The following is a 21,829-nucleotide window of genomic DNA, read 5'->3' on the forward strand; positions in this document are numbered from 1 at the left end:
ATACTAATGCAATACTAGAAATTGCAAAGTTAAAGCATGACCAAGGGACAGCAAAATGCTCATTGGGTCAGCGGGGTCATACAAAAACAAGTGGAAAAGAAAAGACGTGTTAACTGCAAAATAATTAAGAATTAAGGTGAAGAATTAAGTGTGAAACCATCAGGAACCCTTTAGTCTCCAGCGCCACCATTTTCCAGAACTGCAACCTACCTGGAGTCTCCAGAAGTGCAAGGTGTCAGGATCTCAGAGACTTGTGTTAGGTAAAGAAACCTAAAAAATGACCCGCTCTTAATAAGAATCACAAGCTGAAGTGTTATAAAATACATGAAGACTGAGTTTTTATAGGCCTTATAGACAGACTGCTTGAGAATGACTCCTGAAGGACCAGCACCACATCCTCTTGTACCACTGTTTGAAGAATTTATCTTCCAAAATCTGGCAGTAAGATGTGGGAGTTCACTTTTAGTCTATCTATTATCCTGAAATGTCTGTCTTGCAGAGATGGACTAAAAATGATCTTCCAAAACTTACTGCCAGATTTTGGAAGATAAATTCTTCAAACAGTGGTACAAGAGGATGTGGTGCTGGTCCTTCAGGAGTCATTCTCAAGCCGTCTGTCTATAAGGCCTATAAAAACTCAGTCTTCATGTATTTTATAACACTTCAGCTTGTGATTCTTATTAAGAGCGGGTCATTTATTAGGTTTCTTTACCTAACCCAAGTCTCTGAGATCCTGACACCTTGCACTTCTGGAGACTCCAGGTAGGCTGCAGTTGGTGAAAATGGTGGCGCTGGAGACTAAAGGGTTCCTGATGGTTTCACACTTAATTCTTCACCTTAATTCTTAATTATTTTGCAGTTAACATGTGTCTTTTCTTCTCCACTTGTTTTTGTATGACCCCGCTGACCCAATGAGCATTTTGCTGTCCCTTGGTCATGCTTTAACTTTGCAATTTCTAGTATTGCATTAGTATTGCGTCCTTCTCATGAATATTTAATAATTTTTGACTTTTCAGTCAGAGTTAAATCTCTTTTTTGGCTCATTTTGCCTGTAAAAGAAAACCTGCCTAATAATTCGGCACACCTGAATATAAGGCATTTTTCATTTCCAGCCTTCATGAACAATTATATATCACTTATAAATGATTAAAAACAATATTAATAGTAGTTATTAAGATTGATGTGGATTGGAATTGGTAAAATGTGCTTGGAAAAAAAATATGATCAGAAAATCAACTTGCCTAATAATTCTGCACACAGTGTATAGGGAGAAAAACGCCTCTAAAGTTGCAGTTCTCACCTGTTCTCACCTGCTGGGAGTGACAATAGGGCTCATTTACATCTCATTTAGATAAGCCATACCCCCTGTAAAGCTGCATGGACCTCATACAATTAATAATAAAGGATAATGTGCATTGTAAATGTCAGTGAATTATCTTTTTTGACTTTTATAAAAAATGATTTAGAGGCTGAAATATGTGAGTTTTATCTTTTTATAAAACTTTTTTTGTCAAAACTCTATTTGAATTTGTGCATTGTAGATAACATGTTGCAAGACACTCTTTTAAAATCTGCCCATCAGCCGGAGGGCGCTCTGTACAGCTTTTGTCCACAAATGCCTGCTAAAGAAGAATAGGCAATCCAAGAACTAACCGAACTAACAGAGGCCAGAGATCGCTAACTATGGCTATTCAAAACACTTTTCAAGACAATAATAATGACGGAGTATTTTAAGTCTGTTTTGCTGCAATGTGAAAAAAAATCCTGCAAAATGCGCCGGCGCGTTACCCGACTCCAGAGAGATAATGTCTTATTATGCCGCTTTCATCGTCTTCAGAATCAGTGAGCGCTTGTTCGTAAGCATCCGGCTTGTCGAAGAAGTACTTCAAAACATTTTCGGTGTAACGGCCACGGTTCTTCATTGAATTTTGATATCAGCTAGAGCCGGCCAGAGCGCTGCATAATAAGTAGCCACGCTTCCCAGTATGGAAATACACACAGACATGACACGCCCCTACTGCATGCTAGAATCTCTGAAAAACAAGCCGATTTCAACCTCAAAATGTACGCTTTTAAATATACCAATACTGTTATCTCAAACACGGAAAGGCTTCTTCATGATCTCAACTAACAGATTCTGCAAAAAAACGAAAATCACCAATTTTGTAAAAAAAATGCTTCTTTCTCATTTTGCTCGAGAGTTGTGCTGCCGACTTGTGTCCCTGGTTTCCGTGACGGGTCACATATGGAACCGCCATAGGGGTCACAACAAATGGCACCCAGCCAAGCACAGGCGTAGAACAAGTGCTTGACCTAGCATCAGACACTCCGCAATGTCCGAGCCACAGGGGGTGGTGGAGGAACTCAACAGGGTTCGCCAGACGGGGAACTCGCTAGAGCAATGGACGCACATATCTGGCCCAGGGGACGGGAATGGCGTTGCAAGCCGACACTTAGAACGGGTCCTTTGCGCTACTGGCAACTGGGAGCGAGTACATGGGAAGATACCGGTTTTACACAAAGGCTATAGAATCTAGCAAACGTGTTGGGTGTCGCCCAGCCCGCAGCTCTACATATATCTGTCAGTGAGGCGCCGTGCACCAGCGCCCAGGAAGAAGCCACTCCCCTAGTGGAGTGAGCCCTCAACCCAAGCAGGCAAGGCACGCCTTGGGACTGATAGGCCAAGTCGATGGTATCCACTATCCAGTGGGCCCTCCTCTGCTTGGAGACAGCCTTTCCCTTCTGCTGACCTCCGTAACAGACGAAGGGCTGGTCTGAGGTCCTAAAGCTTTGTGTACTGTCCATGTATAGGTGCAAAGCGTGGATGGGACAGAGCAAAGCCAGGGCTGGGCCTCCTCCTCCGAGGGCAGGGCTTTCAGGTTCACTACTGATCTCTGAAGGGAGTGGTAGGAACCTTGGGCACATATCCAGGCCGAGGTCTCAAGATAACGTGAGAGTCTCCCGGCCCGAATTCCCGGCATGATTCGTCGACCGAAAATGCATGCAGAATGCATGCAGGTCCCCTACCCTCTTGATGGAGGCCAATGCAATCAGGAGTACCATCTTAAGGGACACCCTTTGCTCCAACACATCTTGCAGGAAGGAAAGCACTGACCTGATTGAACATGTTCGGGGGTCCTCTCGTTGAGAGGAACACCACTCGGCGAACAGGTTCCACTTCAGAGCAAAGAGGTTCCTCATAGAAGGTGATGGTGAGAAGTGATGGTGTCTACCACCAACTGGGGTAGATCACATAGAACCTCCACGTCCCATCCAGGGACCAGACATGAAGTTTCCAGAGGTCTGGATGCGGATGCCATAGGGTGCCCCGTCTCTAAGTCAGAAGGTCCTTCCTCAGAGGAATGGGCCAAGGAGGTGCTGTCTCGAGGAGCATCAATTCTGGAAACCAGGTCCAAGAACTCCTTGTGCGAGCAGGCTTACTAGGGGAAACACATACTTGTGAAGGCCCGGGGCCAGCTGTGTGCAAGTGCGTCCATACCAAGAGTGCCCTAGGACAGGAAGTAAAACAACTGGCAATGGGGTTGTGTCCGAAGAGGCAAACAGATCTATCTGTTCTGCCCGGAAACACTGACAAATCAGCTGGACCACCTGGGGATGGAGTCTCCATTCTCCCGGAAGCGGAGGCTGCCGTGAGAGCTCGTCAGCTGCATGGTTGAGCACGCCTGGGATGTGAATGGAACCAAGCGACCTCAGATGCTTCTGACTCCATAAGAGGAGATGGTGGGCGAGTTGCAACATGCGTTGTTGATGTTGATGTATGCAACGGTCACAATGCTGTCCGTACGGACCAGCACATGCTTGCCTAGTAGCAGCTGTTTGAAGCGGCCCAACACAAGATGTACTGCTGGCAACTGGAGGCAATTGATATGCCACTGCAGTTGAGGCCCCGTCCACAGACCCGAAACTGCATGCCCATTGTACGTGGCTTCCTACCCTGTGGTGGAGGCATCTGTGGAGACCACAGCATGCCTGGACACATTTCCAGGGGAACTCCTGCCCGCAGGAACGCAGGGTCTGACCACTGAGTGAGGGTACGATGGCAGCTCGGTATGATAGCCACACGGAACGTGCCGTGTTGCCATGCCGTTCACGGGACTCGGCCAGGAAGCCAGTGCTGAAGAGGCCTCTTATGAAGCAATCCAAGCAGCGTGACTGCGGCTGCAGATGCCATATGCCCCAGGAGCCTCTGAAATAACTTCAGTGGGGCTGCCGTCCTGCTCTTGAGCAAACTCAGGCAGTTCAACACTGACTGGACGCACTCCTCGGTGAGGCATGCTGTCTGGTTGACCGAGTCCAGTTCCATACCAAGATAAGAGATCCTCTGCCCTGGGGTGAGTTTGCTCTTGACCAGTGTTAATTTCGTTGATGAATAATTTTCGTCAGAATTTTCATCAATGACATTTTTTCTCGGACAAAAAAAAAGAGACGATGACTAAATAAAAATGTATTTTGAATGACTAAAACTATGACTAAAATGTACTCTAATTTTCATCAACGAATAAAAGAAGATATCCAGTCAGGACTGCTGTCCTGTGTGGAAGATGCGCACATTTGAAGTGTAATGTGCTGATCTAACCGTGGAAACTGTGGTGCTTCAGACTGCTTTGCAATTAATGAATAGTGCACATTTATGCCAAGCGATTGCTTATAAGCTAATGTTAATGAATTATGACAATGTTTACTACACAAACCGACCCAAATTGCAGACCTGACCAGCAACAACCAAAAGCTTGCCGTGAAAACAGCAGTTGAGGGCTGTGTATAAGCTCACAGCTGCCACTATAAAGTGCTGTTTCACCAACACTCTCCAACAATGAGGTTCCAAAAGACTCGACTTCACACTGTCAAACTTTTTGCAGCAACAGAAACACAAATGCTTGGCTCCGAAGTGAAAGACAAAGTGTGAGTGCTCTGCTTCCGTATTTCTGCTCGCGGGGGCGGTGCGTGTGACGAAAAAGGTCATAGGGCTCTCTTGCGATATCTCAATTCGTCGGTTCACTTCTGATGTACATCAAACATGACCAACTGAAAGGAAACAAAATGTATTGGCCTTTTTACCCATTATTATCTATCTAAATAAATCTACTGCGAAATATAGGAAGCTTGTTAAAACTCAAACGTGAGATTTTACTAGGACGTCACGTGCCCCAGTAAAGTCGCCTATGATTGAACGTCATGATTTAGTTCATTCGTTAGGTTAAATGTTAAAAATGTTAGGCTACCTTATTAAAAGTATTACTCTTAACAGACCTGTGTGTTTTGTATCACTAGTGCAGTGTCTGTTCTCTGAGCACATAAGCCCTGCCCTCGTGAGGCGCGCCACTTCCGGTTCCCACTGTTTTGTAGTTTATTAAAAGTTTATTGATTCTGAATTCCATATTGCACCAAATTAGGAACTTTCTGAGAGCACAAAAAGTACCATTTACAGTGGGTATGGAAAGTATTCAGACCCCCTTAAATTTTTCACTCTTTGTTATTGTAATGATTTGGGACTCATGGTAAGATCCATTTGCAAGCTTTTATTAAAGTTAGAGTGGTCATACAGGCAGAGTCGAACAGGAGCAAACAGGAACAGCAGGGGACAGACAGAATCGTGGTCAGGTCGAGACAGGCAGAAAGCGTTCACAGTCCAGGAAACAATACACAGTCCAAGGGTATGCAGCAAGGAATCATAAATGGGTAACCAGACAGGATCAAGAACAGATAGGCAAACATGGAATAAACGCTCAGAATTGTTACAGGGGTAATCAAGACTTTGCGGTGAGGTGGTGTGTGTGAAAGTCCTTTATAGTCCTGGTAATAAACTGCAGCTGGGTGTCGTGATTAGTGTGGAGTGTGTGCATGTGACTGGCAGAGAGGATTATGGGGAATGTAGTCCGGAAGTGACAGGAACAGATGGTGATCATGACATAACGCCCCCCTTCCGGAAGGCGCGTCCTCGCGGCGTAAATGGCATGAATAGGGAGGGGGGGTGGGTGCATTGGAGATGCAGATGGGAACGGGGTCTCCAATGCAAATCCAGGAACACCGGCAGCCACAGTGGGTCGGGTGTCGACCAGCCACGGTGGGTCAGGTGGCTCGGGAAGCCACGGCGGGTCAGGAGTGTTGGGCAGCCACAGCAGGTCAGGTGGCTCGGGCAGCCACGGCGGGTCAGGTGGCTCGGGCAGCCACGGCGGGTCAGGTGGCTCGGGCAGCCACGGCGGGTCAGGTGGCTCGGGCAGCCACGGCGGGTCAGGTGGCGTGGGCGGCCATGGTGGGACAGAGTCTGTAAGTGACCACAGTAACTTATACACCATAGATGGCCATAACAGTTTGAAGACCCTATGAGGCAGTGGCCAGGCACGGTCCCCACCCACAAGCTCCCCACCCTTAGGTATACTACCCCCCCAAAAAAAGTTTTTGGGGATTTCAACGGGGTCCGTAGCGGGTTCGTGGGCAAGGAGTTTGTGTGTGGCGCCAGCAGGGCAAGACGCTTGAGTTGCGCTGGCAGAGCAATGAACTTGGGGACGCTGGCAGAACAAGGAGCTTGGGCGGCGCTGGCAGAGCACAACGCTTGAACGTTATAGGGGGAAGAACGGAAGAAGCCTTCTTCCTCCTCCTCCTCCTCCTCCTCCTCCTCCTCCGCGGATGAGGCGATGGTTCACCAGTTGGAGCGGGTTCTGGAGCAGACTCACTGGCTAAAGCAGGTTCTGAAGCGGACTCAATGGCAGCAACGCCCCCTACATCCATAAGTACCGAAGGGGCGGCCATCTTGCCCGTGGGCACTGGCAAAGCAGCCATCTTGTCCATCGCGTCCAGGGTGCTTGAGTGCGTCGCAACCGACGAACTTGAGTGCGTCGCAACCGGCGACTTTGAGTGCGTCGCAACCGGCGAACTTGAGTGCGTCGCAACCGGCGAACTTGAGACCGAAGCGGCCGGCTGGCTTGAGAGCGAAGCGGCCAACGGGCTTGAGAGCGAAGCGGCCGGCAGGCTTGAGAGCGAAGCGGCCGGCGGAGGCTTAGGAATGCCAGCTGCTCGGGCTGAAGTCAGTGGTGGATTAGGCAAACTGGAACGCAACCCTCTCCGCTCCCTGACTGATCTAGAGACATGACGTGACTCTGGGCGAATAGCGGAGACGTGACGTTGCTCTGAGCGATCAGCAGAGACGTGACATTGCTCTGGGTGATCAGTGGAGATGTGCATTGCTCTGGGCGATCAGCGGAGACGTGAAGTTGCTCTGGGCGATCAGCGGAGACGTGACGTTAATCTGGGCGATCAGCAGAGACAGGACGTGGCTCTGGGCGATCGGCGATGACGTGAATTGGCTCTGGAACATTAGCGAAGACGTGACTTGGTTCTGGAACATTAGCGAAGACGTGACTTGGTTCTGGGATATCAATGGTGACATGGGCTGGTATTGTGGTGACTGCCATTTTGTGAGTGCTCTCCTGAGCGGCAGCCATTACGTGATTCAGCGTGGCGCCGTGTTCCTCTGCGACACCCACAGTAAACGGAGAGCCAACAGTCAATAAAGCGTAATCCATGAAATGACTTAGAGATGAACAGGGTCCCTCACGGATGAGTTGTGATTTGAGAGATCGTGTGCCCTGCATACTCCACAACAACAACTGAGCAATGTCCATACCGTACAAATGCTCTCCGGGGTAGCTGCTGGATTGTGGTGTCGGTGAAGACTTCTGTAACGATTCGGGACTCATGGTAACATCCATTTGCAAGCTTTTAAAGTTAGAGTGGTCGTACAGGCAGGGACGAACAGGAGCAAACAGGAACAGCAGGGGACAGACAAAATCGTGGTCAGGGTGCAGGCAGTAGATCGAGGCAGGCAGAAAGCGTTCACAGTTCAGGAAACAATACACAGTCCAAGGGTATGCAGCAAGGAATCATAAACGGGTAACCAGACAGGATCAAGAACAGATAGGCAAACATGGAATAAACACTCAGAATTGTTACAGGGGTAATCAAGACTTCGCGGTGAGGTGGTGTGTGTGAAAGTCCTTTATAGTCCTGGTAATAAGTTGCAGCTGGGTGTGGTGATTAGTGTGGAGTGTGTGCATATGACTGGCAGAGAGGATTATGGGGAATGTAGTCCGGAAGTGACAGGAACAGACGGTGATCATGACAGTTATATTGCAGCCATTTGCTAAAATCATTTAAGTTCCTTTTTTTCCCTCATAAATGTACACACAGCACCCCATATTGACAGAAAAACACAGAATTGTTGACATTTTTGCAGATTTATTAAAAAAGAAAAACTGAAATATCACATGGTCTTAAGTATTCAGACCCTTTGCTCAGTATTTAGTAGAAGCACCCTTTTGATCTAATACAGCCATGAGTCTTTTTGGGAAAGATGCAACAAGTTTTTCACACCTGGATTTGGGGATCCTCTGCCATTCCTCCTTTGCAGATCCTCTCCAGTTCTGTCAGGTTGGATGGTAAATGTTGGTGGACAGCCATTTTTAGGTCTCTCCAGAGATGCTCAATTGGGTTTAAGTCAGGGCTCTGGCTGGGCCATTCAAGAACAGTCACGGAGCTGTTGTGAAGCCACTCCTTCATTATTTTAGCTGTGTGCTTAGGGTCATTGTCTTGTTGGAAGGTAAACCTTCGGCCCAGTCTGAGGTCCTGAGCACTCTGGAGAAGGTTTTCGTCCAGGATATCCCTGTACTTGGCCGCATTCATCTTTCCCTCAATTGCAACCAGTCGTACTGTCCCTGCAGCTGAAAAACACCCCCACAGCATGATGCTGCCACCACCATGCTTCACTGTTGGGACTGTATTGGACAGGTGATGAGCAGTGCCTAGTTTTCTCCACACATACCGCTTAGAATTAAGGCCAAAAAGTTTTATCTTGGTCTCATCAGACCAGAGAATCTTATTTCTCTGGTCTGTTTTCTTATTTCCATCTTGGCAAACTTCATGCAGGCTTTCATGTGTCTTGCACTGAGGAGAGGCTTCTGTCAGGCCACTCTGCCATAAAGCCCCGACTGGTGGAGGGCTGCAATGATGGTTGACTTTCTACAACTTTCTCCCATCTCCCGACTGCATCTCTGGAGCTCAGCCACAGTGATCTTTGGGTTCTTCTTTACCTCTCTCACCAAGGCTCTTCTCCCCCGATAGCTCAGTTTGGCCGGACGGCCAGCTCTAGGAAGGGTTCTGGTCGTCCCAAACGTCTTCCATTTAAAGATTATGGAGGCCACTGTGCTCTTAGGAACCTTAAGTGCAGCAGAATTTTTTTTGTAACCATGGCCAGATCTGTGCCTTGCCACAATTCTGTTTCTGAGCTCTTCAGGCAGTTCCTTTGACCTCATGATTCTCATTTGCTCTGACATGCACTGTGAGCTGTAAGGTCTTATATAGACAGGTGTGTGGCTTTCCTAATCAAGTCCAATCAGTATAATCAAACACAGCTGGACTCAAATGAAGGTGTAGAACCATCTCAAGGATGATCAGAAGAAATGGACAGCACCTGAGTTAAATATATGAGTGTCACAACAAAGGGTCTGAATACTTAGGACCATGTGATATTTCAGTTTTTCTTTTTTAATAAATCTCCAAAAATGTCAACAATTCTGTGTTTTTCTGTCAATATGGGGTGCTGTGTGTACATTAATGAGGAAAAAAATGAACTTAAATGATTTTAGCAAATGGCTGCAATATAACAAAGAGTGAAAAATTTAAGGGGGTCTGAATACTTTCCGTACCCACTGTATATGTTACATTACCAACTTTACTCCACCTCCCAAACAGATGAAGACACATGAAGTGATGTGAAGGATGAACAGGATCTGATTCACTGGTCATTACATCAACAGACACAAAAGCAAAAAAGCAAAAAAGGAAAAAAAAAACACTGTTTAGACTTACACTGATTAACAGAGATGAGAGTCTGTGCTTTTATAAAACCTGAAATAAGAAGAAAAAGTCAATATAAACAACTGAAAAAGTATTGGATTGAGTCTGAGAAAACTATGTTCATCATACGTCAACAGTTAATGTCAAGGCTTTTGGGGCAATGAGAGACAAACTTTTAAAAACGAGAAGAAAACTCACCTTTATGAATGAAAGCCATTGTCAGTTTTGACAGTCCAGTTTATTTCTTTTTATCCACAAACCAGTTCAGAGGATGAGTTTCCTTTACAGTTAGAGAATAATCAAATTAGCCATTGCATTGATCCATGACTTAAAAATAAAAGCTTTGTTTCAAACATGCATGAGAAATATGCAACATAGCATTTATGAATCTGAATTAGAGTTCAAATTGAGGACAGTTTTAATCCAGCCTGGTCTCATTGTTAATACGTAGGTATTAATACATAACTTTCAAAGACATAAAACATGCATTTTTGTACGTTTTAATTATAACTACACAGCTGTAGCATCCTATACACACACATCTATACATGTTTTTGACATAAATATAGGCTGATGAGGAGCATTATGAGCAGAAAGATCTTACCTGAGAATAATAATAAGCTGATATACAGTGATCCTCACCCGACACAACTGACTGAACAAGATATTTGTTTGTTGAGATGTTTATAGATAAGTTATCGGTCCATCATTCTGATGAGGAAATATGAAAACAAGTCCATTGTTTTCCATCCTTAAATTCAAATGTGCATTCCCTTACACAAAGAAAATATCTTTCCATATATGAAAGATCAGTATATTAAATGATTTAATAGTATATTTGAAAATACAAAGGATAATACATTGTGTTAATATTACAATATATTGAATAATATTGTCTCTTAATGTATGAATAATTGATATGAATAATTGTCGCTTTTTATATATTGGAAAAATATGTGACAGTATATTTACTAATACACACCTGCACATATTAAATTATTCAGCAAAGGGACTCTCAATGTGCAATTACAATTACAACCATTACTAGTTTTTAAACAAAGTAATTATAAGTTGCGTCCCAAATGACACACTATACACAATTCACTTATACACATACTTACAGTTGAGCTCAAAAGTTTACATACCCCTTACAGAATATGCAAAAATGTTAAAATGTTAAATTTTTTAACAAAATAAGGATCATGAAAATTTCATTTTATTTTTTATTTAGTACTGTCCTGAATAAAGTATTTCACATAATAGATGTTTACATTAAAACAAACAAACAAAAAAAAGCTGAATTTATAAAAATGACCCAGTTTAAAAGATTTTCCAGCATCTTCTGCATATTTGAACCCTTTCCAGCAGTGACTGTATGATTTTGAGATCCATCTTTTCACACTGAGGACAATTGAGGGACTCAAACACAACTATTAAAAAAAAGTTTAAACATTCACTGATGCTTTTTTAATTGGATTAACAGGGTAAATTATACGTTTTTCTCTTCTGGTAACATGCAATAATCTTCTGTTCTGTACTAAATGAAAAAATCTTGTGGACTTTATGTAAACATCTGTTATCTGAAATACTTTATTCAGGACAGTACTATATAAAAAATAACATGCAATTTTCATGATCCTTCTTATTTTGTTAAAATGATTAACATTTTTGCATATTCTGCAAGGGGTATCTATGTACTCATCGATGTAGTGTATGAATTTTTTACGTTTATTATGTCATTAAACATCTATGTCTGGTTCCCCGTCCCCCTCCGCAACATAATTAAAGCTGCGACAGTTGAGTGCATGAAGTGTCCAACGTTCCACACTTTGTTTTCCCCATTAATTTAGTGCATTTTTTGGGGGGGAAATTTCTGTGTGAACGCTCTACTCACATTTGTACTTAAGAACATCGTAGAATAGTGCATAAGTATGTGAATTGGGATGCACATACAGTCTTATTTGTGATTGGCCAATCTTCAGCCTAACCACAGACTCTACTCTTCAGCACAATGGTGACCCCAAAAACTCACATATACCAGAAAAGCATCTCGGGTTATGTCTGTAACCCTTGTTCCCTGAGAAAGGAAACGAGACACTGCGTCGGAAACGACACTTTAGGGAATCCCCTCAGCGTAGCGCGTCTGAAGCATGAATGAAACTATTCCAATCCTGATTGGTGTTGCGTCATGACGTAACGTGACGGCATACACGGAAGCTACAAAGGGACGCCGGAACACAACAGAGTTAGCTTTTGCGATGAAGCAAGCCGCTCCCAGGCATAAGGAGGTGTGGCAAAGAGACTTTGGGGAACGGATACCCACTATGCCACACCGAAACATGCCTGTCCTAGTGTGAAGCTGAACCAGGCACAACTTAGGACGAGAGCACTCGTGCACCCGGCGTGGAGGGAAGGTGCAGGCTATAAAACCTGAAGAAAGTATGCGGGGTGGACCACCCAGCCGCATTGCAGATCTCCTGCAATGGGACCCCTGACAGGAGGGCCCTAGGGTGTAAAATGGCCTTAACTCTCCCAGGGGCAAACTCCAGGCAAGTCGGCGAGATAGTCAAGGCCTGGAGATCCCCCACTCTCGAGCGAAGTAATCGCTAGGAGTAAGATCACCTTAAATGTCAGGTTCTTTGCCGTAGCCGACTCAAGAGGTTCAAAGGGGCCAAGTGACAGCCCTTCAAGAACCACCACCAGATCCCAAGTTGGGACTCTGGAACGAATCGCAGGCCTCATCCTCAATGTACCATGGAGGAAACGTATGACCAGCTGGTTCCTCCCCAGAGGCCCATCACTTAAAGGAGCATGGAAAGCCGCAATGGCAGCCACGTACACCTTTAGTGTGGACGGGGTAAGACCAGCAGAGAAGCGATCTTGGAGGAACTCCAGTACTGAAGCCACCAGGCAGTTAACAGGGTCCAACCCACACTCTCTACACCAAGTGGAAAACACATTCCACTTTAGGCCATAAAATTTCCTCATAGAAGGAGCCCTGGAACTTAGTACCGTTTCGACCACTCCAACCAACAGGCCAGCCTCTAGGTACTGAGCCCCCAGTTTCCACAGCTCTGGCCGAGGGTGAAATATCATGCCCCCTGCCTGAGACAGCAGTTCCCTCCTCAGAGGGATCTGCCATGGCTGGCCTGCCAGGAGTGACATGATGTCTGAGAACCATACTCGGGCCGGCCAGAACGGGGCTACCAACCCTAACGTGGCTGGATGCATGAGAGAAAACCACAGTGGACAGTGGGTCTTCTCTTGAGATGCAAACAAATCCACCTCCACTGGGCCGTTCCTCTCGCATATCGACTTCACCACCTCGAGGTGAAGTCTCCATTCCCCGGACCTCAACCCTGCTTCAACAGGACATCTGCTCCCTGGTTCCGGTCCCGGGGAACATACATCGCTCTGAGAGACGACAGTTTCCCCTTGGACCACAGGAGGATCTGATGCGCCAGTCTGCACAGAGGGTGTGACCTGAGACCCCCCTGATGGTTCAAATACGAGACCACCGACATATTGTCTGCTCGTATTAGGACATGGTGACCCCTGAGATCTGGGAGAAAGCTCCTCAGAACTTTGTAGACTGCCAGCAATTCCAGACAATTTATGTGCCATGTGGAATGCTGGGCCTGCCACAGACCTCTCGGAAAGTGGCCGCCCCAACCTGTAAGGGATGCGTCTGTCGGAATTACTTTTCGGCAACATGACGCTCCCAATTCCAGGCCTTGGGACAGAAACCAAGGTTTCTTCCATATGGACAGGGCACAAAGGCATCGGCGCGTGACCCAGATCATACAGAACGGATCTCCCCTCGAGGAAAACTCCTTGGTTTTCAACCACCACCGTAGGGACCTCATGTGCAGAAGGCCAAAATGTGTTATGTTGGAAGCATCTGCCATGAGCCCCAGCAGTCTTGAAACTGCTTTACAGTGATAGTGTGGCTTAGCTTCATCCTGGAAACTATTGCCATGGATGGCTCGATACGAGTGGGAGACAACTGTGCCCGCATCGTTGTCGAGTCCAGTACCACCCCCAGGAACGTGGTTCTCTAGGAGGGCAACAACACTCTCTTCTCCATGCTGTGTCTCAACCCCAAGCTTTGAATGTGGCCAAGGATGACATCTCAATGCTGAACTGCCATTTCTCGAGACTGGGCCAGTATAAGCCAGTCATCGATATACTTTAGCACACGGATGCCCTGAAGCCTCAGCAGGGCCAGGGCAGCATCCATGCACTTGGTAAATGTGCGAGGGGAGAGTGCTAGGCCAAAAGAAAGAACCCCATATTGGAACACTTCACCCCCGAAAGCGAACCTCAGGAAAACCCTGAGATGGAAGGATGGATATGTGAAAGTATGCGTCCTTTAGATCTATTGTGACAAACCAGTCCTCAGACCTGATTTGACTCACGATGATGGAATAATGAGCATCTTGAACCTGAAACTCCCCAGAGAACGGTTTAAGTGCCTCAGATCAAAAATTGGACACAACCCCCCATCCTTCTTGGAACAATGAAGTATCGGCTATAGAACCCGGACTCCCAGTCTGGAGGAAGAACACATTCTATGGCCTCCTTTACCAGCAGGGAGTGAACTTCCTGTTCCGACACCTGGCCCTGCAGTATGCAGGACCCCAGGAGATATATTCGGGAGGCATTGCCCTGCCCTGAAAACATCTACTAAGGGATCCAGCCTCTTGAGGCTGGTCTCGGGTGTTGTTGTGTGAACACGAGCACTGCTTGGCCGCAAGCCAAGCCCCTTTAGGGCGGACACTGCAGCGTGCGTTCGCTGGAAACATCGATTTCCTGAGGGCTCCCCAAAGGGAAACTTTCACTCTCGACCCCCTAAAGCAGAATACTGGCAGGGAGAAATCAAAAACGATTTCCTTTTGTGCGGACGCGAGCACTGCTTGGCCGCAAGCCTTTGGGGCGGCCACTGCAGCATGCGTTCGCTGGAAACCGATGTGTCCCGAAGCGCACTTGACGGCGGGATACAAACATCAATTTCCTGAGGGAGCAGATTTCAAATTGCCCTCTCCCAGGGAGACGGCCCTCAGAGGCCCAAACAGAGTTAGGACCTCTTTCCTGAAGCGTTCTTAGCCTGAAGTACGCTCCTCAGATCCGTCTTCTGGTTTGAAGGCTTCAGGCGAGAACGCTGAAGCTTTTCCAAGCTTTCTGAGGGGGAGCTCTAGAGGCTATGCTCTCCTGAACATCAGCTACACACAATGAAGTAAGGTCTGAATGATAGGCTGCATATACTATATTAGTATTTATTTAGTATGCACTCGTAATCTACACGTTGCCTCGGCAACACGAGATTCGAGCCGCTCATATTAGCTACATGACATTTTTCCCTCGAGAACAAACATCAACAGGCACGAGGCTGAAACACCCGAAAACGTTTTATTTTTTGCTATGCATCGAGATATTTCTGAATAAACACAGCCAGCCCCCTCAAGAGCTGACTGTACATGACCCACACCCAAACAGTAATATACACAGATCGCATGTGTCACCTCCCTTAATTTCATAGGTGAGGTTTCCCCCGGGTCAACACTGAGCACATCCACATCCTCAGATGCAGACAACTCAACAACGGGCTCCCGCACCAAGCAGAAGAAGCTGCAGAGCAGGCTTCCGCGTCGGGAACGGGAGCATATTTGGAGCAGGCCAACGAGAGCTGAGAAAGCGCCGAAATGGTCTCAAACTCCTCTGCGATTGCCATGGCAACAGACACCGCACCGCCTCAGCGGACACGGGACCGAGCCTTTGGAGCGCGGCGTGGGCAGAAAGACACATACTTTCAATGTGCTTATTTAACATTTCAAGTTCCTACAGGACAAACAACACCAAATAGTACAGACAGTTTGACATAGAGCGCTTGCTGAAGAGCAAAAAGCTAACTCTGTTTTGTGCCAGCGTCCCTTTGTAGCTTCCGTGTATGCCATCACATGTTATGTCATGACGCAACACCAATCAGGATTGGAATAGTTTCATTCATGTTTCAGACGTGTTACACTGAGGGGATTCCCCAAAGTGTCGTTACCGACGCAGTGCGAGTTCCCTCAAAAGGGAACTTTTAAATTCCAACATAATAGAAAATTAAACACTATCTCCCCCTATTAATATTGAGCAAAAACATGAAATAAGACTTAATTTTAACATTTACTCTCCTTTAACAGTCAGAAGCAAAGCATGCTGTTTTATCCACTCAATATATATAACATGATGGTTTTATGTATGTTTGAGTTTTAATTGTGTTACATGTTGTCTTAGCCATTTTATTCCTCTTACTTATTTTAATGTGTGTATGTCTTTAAATGTGTATGGGTCTGCCTGTCATGTGACTGACAGGAACCAGGAAGTAAGCCAGCATAAAGGCAATCGCTGCGTCCCAATTCGCATACTATCCGTCCTAAATAGTATTCGAAAAAAGAATTAGTATGTCCCAAATCGAAGTATGTTGAAATGAGTATTCCAAAGATACCCGGATGGTCTACTTTTTCCAGTTAGAATTTGAAGTGCAGATCCGTGCACACTTCTAACGGCTAATATTGCCCATAACACATTGCGCTGTGGACGAGGATTCGATTAGAACTACAAATACGAATAAAAAGTGTTAAAAAACTACAATCATGATGGATGTGCGAGACCGACGGTTGAGCAGAGCGGTTAAGATAAAGGTGCTTGAATGATTAATAATCAGTATAACCTGACGAAAAGATATTTATTAAATGTTATCCACATTATATTTCATCTGCAACAGCATTGTGAACTTTTATACGATGCGTTTGGTCACTTTTAAATGTACCTGCTGTTAAATGTACTGCTGTTCAGTGTACTCGCTTTAGTTTTATTTTGTAATTTTTTAGAGCAAAGCACAGCTAGTAGCTATATAATGCTTTTGCTACTTAAGGGGAAAAGTACATTTTATTAAAATTAAATAAATAACTTTTGTTTTTTGTTTTTGGATTTGATGGATCTGAATTTGCTTAATTCATGCAATCTAGTGTACAACCGTGTAATGTATTATATATTATGAAAAACAATGGTTCATTCTGAAATACCTGTGTAAAATATACATTTTATGACAAATTAATAAATGTTTATCATTTTTAGTGTTTAAGCTTTGTGTTCAATTTATATTCAGTTAATTATTTAAGACATAAAACAAATTGATGAACTTTTAAAATATTAAAAGTTTACAAGGGCGTTTTAATACACACACATAGGCTATATATATATATATATATATATATATATATATATATCATAACTTTTATGTTTTGTGTGTTATTATTATTATTGTTATTATTATTATTAAGCTATTAACACAACGTGAGTATATCTATCTATCATTTCAGTTAGATCGTTTTAATATAATGACAATATGACATTAACATAACATAACTTTAAAAAGCTCAAAATGGAGCAATATATACAAAGATAAATTGGCTCCGCCCACTTCCGCCCTCAGGCTGTTAGTCTGGCGCTGTCGTCCTCAGACTGTCATGACGTATGGTTCTGCGGTTCTGCAGTTAGTCCTGTCTAAAGGAGGCAGCATGGTAAACAATCAATCCCTGCATCTCAATGTGCATTCTATCCACCCTATCCACCCTAAATAGTATTGAATATTACTAATGTCACATACTATTTACGATGGATAGTATGCACGTTGAGACGCAGGCAATCTCTCATTACAAACGTGATCACGTGCTAGCTGGACTGTGGAGTTTAATTTTATGGATTTACCTTTCCAGCAAACCACATCACTTTTCCATTGGATTATCACTTTCAGTACTTTGTATATACACCGGTGGACACTTTCACATTGGGACAGCATGTTAGGACTCTTAAAGGCGCTCTATGCGATTTGACGTGTTTTTAGGCCCAATTTTTTTTTTTTTTTTTTCACGTACAGCAAACATCTCCTCACTATGCGCTAGCTGTCTGTCCCCTGAACACACTGTAAAAAAACGCGGTATCTGTAGTTGCCACAAGCTCCGAAAACTGCAATAAAAACAAACTGGTGCAGCCTGGACCACTTAACATAATAAACATGCTCCAGCCAATAACCGAAAAGCAGCGTCAATACGCAAGCTACTTACATTTTAAATGCGCGTTCATGACTGTTTCAGGAAGCACGGAGGGGAGGGCCAGGAGGAGTAGGAGGGAGGGTCTAGCTATCCTCTGTTTTGTTTGACAACACTTCGAACGTCAACAGGAAGTTACTCCGGTCTGAATCGCTTAGAGCGCCTTTAAGGACTGTTTAGGGTATGGTGCAAACGGACTCCACGCTTTTAAACAGCCTAAGTTTTTCTAGTTTTATTGTGTTGTTTTACGTTCCTTGTGATTATTGTAAATGCACCTTATTTATTCATTTCTGTAGTCTGTCTTATCTTTATAAACACTCGTAACCTCTCACACAGTATAATCGGACCCCAATTTTAATCAATGTAAAATCGACCGATAGGGCCGATCGTTACAACATTCACATTTATATGGGAACATATTTGTGGAATATATGTACACAAAAAACAATAAAACATTATTAATATTACAATGCTATTTTTGTCTTCATTTCTAAATATGTTTAACCCTCTGGTCCTCTTCGTTTAGGGGTGACACTTGGCTCCTTCTCAGTCAAAAATGACTGAAGCCTTGAAATGTAACTTTTTTTTTTCTTTTCTTTTTTTTTCAGGAAAACTAATGTAATACATATTTGTTCAATAATATTTTTTGATTATTATTTAAATGGAGTGTATTTTATGATACTATGCAATATTTTATAATAAATAATAATATAATTTTTATTAGCTTTTTTTCAAAATATATTTTTGAATTATTTTTCAATTAAAGCAGCATTCCATGTTAAAATAGAGACAAGGCATTTAGAATCCAATTTTTTTAAAGGTAGATTAGTGCCATCTGGTGGGAGTAAAAAAGAAAAACTTATGTAATGCCAAGGTGTAACCAGATTCCTGTATAGTTCAATATAAAGCAGCTTATAAATTCTCTAGTGGTTTTTAGACATAAATACTTTATTTTTAATTATATACTTATTTTATTTTTCTAAGTTGTGGATTTGGATTTATACTTCTCAAAGATATCGAATTTGATTTGTGCCAAAATATATTGTACGTAACTTTTCAAGAAATTAATGGAAATATAAATTGAAACTGAATAAAATCAATGTCTTTCAAACTTAAAAAAATAAATAACATAAAATCGCAGGCAAAATGCTTGACTTCGTTTTTAATACACTTCATGTTTTGCTGTTTTCTCCCTCTAGCTGATCTGTATTTATAAATGCTTTTCCAGAGTTTTTATTTAAGCTTCTGAAGTTTTCGTTTATGGTCCCAGAGTTTTTAACGGGACGTCAGAGCGGGTGACGTCACGGACCAGGAAACTATAAAGCACCCCTGAGAACAAAGAACGCTAGCTTCTGTGTCTTCAGCAAGCACTCTGTGTATTGTGTGTCTTATTTGATGTTGTTTGTCTGTTATACAGCTCGAAAATATCTCTTAGTCCGAGGGCAAGAGTATTTTCAGTCCATCAAGCACTTATATATATAGAAAGTGAAAAGACACATTTATGATGGCGAAAGAACAAGCAGGCAAGCAGCAGTTTGTTCAGTGTGTTCCTCCCTGCCCTCGCTTCATCACGGGCGGGGATACACACGAGATGTGTGTAGCCTGTTTGGGAGTGGAGCATGCCCAGGCAGCTCTTGAGGGAGCTGTCTGTGTGCACTGCGAAAAGTTAATGCTTCGTATACTCCGTTCACGCAGGGCGTTCTTTGAAAAAGATAAAGAGGGCGCCGCGGCGAGTGTTCCCCAGGGATCAGGTCCCGCTGCTGCCGAGGCACAGCGGCGGCTTCATTCCTGGGGTTCACAGATGGATCTGTCGGAGGGGTTAGAGACGGGCCCAGCCCTATCTCGGCCCTCACCCGCCAGACCCAGTGTCTCTCCTCTGGTTGCGGAAGCACGCGCTGCGGTTTCTTCCCCCAGAAGAGAGGCATCGGCGCTTCACCTGTCTAGCTCTGAGGAGTTGGATGTGGTGAGCGTCGAAGCTGGAGAGGAAGACTCACCATCCTCATCTCCAGCGTATGAGGAGCTGCTTGAGGTTGTGACTAGGGCAGTGGCAAAACTTAATATCGAATGGCCAGCAGAAAGACCCGAAGCGCGTCATAAAAGCAAACTGGATGAGCGCTTTCTCCCTGCCCGGTCACAGCCTCAGCGTCGGGGATTACCATTCTTTCCCGACCTCCACACCGTGGTGTCGAGGTCGTGGCAAAAGCCAGCACAATATCGTGTTTATAACCCTCAAACGTCAATATATTCCAGCATACTGGGGCTTAAACAACATGGCTATGGGACGATACCTTGGGTCGAAGAGACGCTCGCGAGCTATCTCTCACCTGAGTCTGCGTCGTCCCTAAAATCCCCGATGCTGCCCACCAGACCATTAAGAACAACATCAGCTCTGGTGGGCAAAGCATACGCCTCAGCAGGTCAGGCCGCAGCGTGTTTACACACAATGTCTGTCCTTCAAGCATATCAGGCTGACCTGCTGGGGGAGATTGATGAGAGCGGTGAGACGAGTTTTGAAGTAATAAAGGAACTTCGAAAAGCCACTGATCTATCTCTCCGTGCCACCAAGGAGATGGCAAAAACAATCGGCCGCTCTATGGCAGCCCTGGTGGCAACGGAGAGGCATTTATGGCTAAACTTATCTGATATAAGAGAAAGAGATAAGAGCGTCTTATTGGATGCGCCGCTGTCTCCCCTGGGCCTCTTCGGCGACTCTGTCACTTCGGTCGTCGAGAGGTTCCAGGAGGCAAAAAAGCAGTCAGCGGCCTTCCAGAAGTTCCTCCCTTGCCGCTCTCTCCCGTCCAAGGCTGCTGAGCGGGAGCAGCCTCGGCCGTCTAGCAGCTCCTCATCCGCGCATAGAGCGCAACAGAAACAGAGTGTTGCCGCCCGTGCTCCCCCGCAAAGAGCTTGGGGACCGGTACGGGCAACACAGTCGAAGCCTTCCTAGGGTAAAACAGATCTGAGGACTGTTATTATCACCAGGAAGGCTTCGAAGAAGTCCTGACGCCATTGGCCCAGGACTTCCGAGGGCAGCCCCCTCCAGAGGGGGTCCTGTATTAAAATCTATAAAGTTAACTCCCCTCCGGTGCCCTCAGGGGGTCGTTCTGCCAACCCTACCACCTTGTGTGCTTCAGGGCGCAGTGGTCCCCACCGACCCTCTTCTCGAGAGACTGGTTCCCTTAGTAGAATTTCTGGAGGAATGGAAACGTCTTCCCAACATTTCTCAATGGGTAATGCGTATGATAGAAAAGGGTTACAAAATACAATTCGGGTTTCGCCCGCCCCGGTTCAATGGGGTCCTCCCTACAGTGGTGGGCCCCCAGCAGTCTCTGGTTATGGAACAAGAAGTTATGACACTTTTGCAAAAAGGAGCTATAGAAAGGGTTCCTCCTCCCAGCAAACAGTCAGGGTTTTACAGCCGTTACTTCATCGTTCCGAAGAAGGATGGAGGGTTGCGTCCCATAATAGATTTAGGTATGCTAAATCGTTCAGTACAAAAGCTCAAGTTCAAGATGCTTACACTCAAACAGATCACCACCCAGATCAGGTCCGAGGACTGGTTTGTGACAATAGATCTGAAAGACGCTTACTTGTGTCAATCCATCCTTCACATTGGAAGTACCTCAGGTTTGCTTTCGGGGGCGAACCTTACCAATACAAGGTTCTTCCCTTTTGCCTATCCCTTTCACCCCGGATCTTCACGAAGTGCGTGGATGCAGCTCTGGCTCCTCTGAGACTCCAGGGCATCCGCGTACTGAATTATATCGACGATTGGTTGATTCTAGCTCAATCAGAGCAACAGGCAGTTCAACGTCGAGATGTAGTTCTGTCACATATGAGAAGGTTAGGGTTGAGACTCA

The 21,829-nt window shown here is 45.0% G+C and overlaps 1 protein-coding gene across 5 annotated transcripts in view; it reads right to left on the reverse strand.

Annotated features, from left to right (window-relative positions):
- Positions 1–10,526, reverse strand: part of LOC125243895 (adhesion G protein-coupled receptor E3-like) — a 108,022-nt gene extending 97,496 nt beyond the window's left edge. For 2 of the 5 annotated variants that reach the window (XM_048153757.1, XM_048153759.1), the window contains exons 1-2: positions 10,072–10,153; positions 9,886–9,924 (exon numbers count right to left, since the gene is read on the reverse strand). In XM_048153757.1, coding sequence (XP_048009714.1) covers positions 9,886–9,924; positions 10,072–10,090 — 58 coding nt within the window. In that variant the 5' untranslated portion in view covers positions 10,091–10,153. Of the gene's footprint in view, positions 1–9,885; positions 9,925–10,071; positions 10,154–10,477 lie in introns of those variants that run through there. The other 3 variants (XM_048153756.1, XM_048153758.1, XM_048153760.1) reach the window with 3 other exon arrangements.
- Between the last annotated feature and the right edge of the window lie 11,303 nt (positions 10,527–21,829).

This window comes from Megalobrama amblycephala, linkage group LG13 (assembly GCF_018812025.1).
Source record: "Megalobrama amblycephala isolate DHTTF-2021 linkage group LG13, ASM1881202v1, whole genome shotgun sequence".
In the NCBI taxonomy this organism is placed as follows: domain Eukaryota; kingdom Metazoa; phylum Chordata; class Actinopteri; order Cypriniformes; family Xenocyprididae; genus Megalobrama; species Megalobrama amblycephala.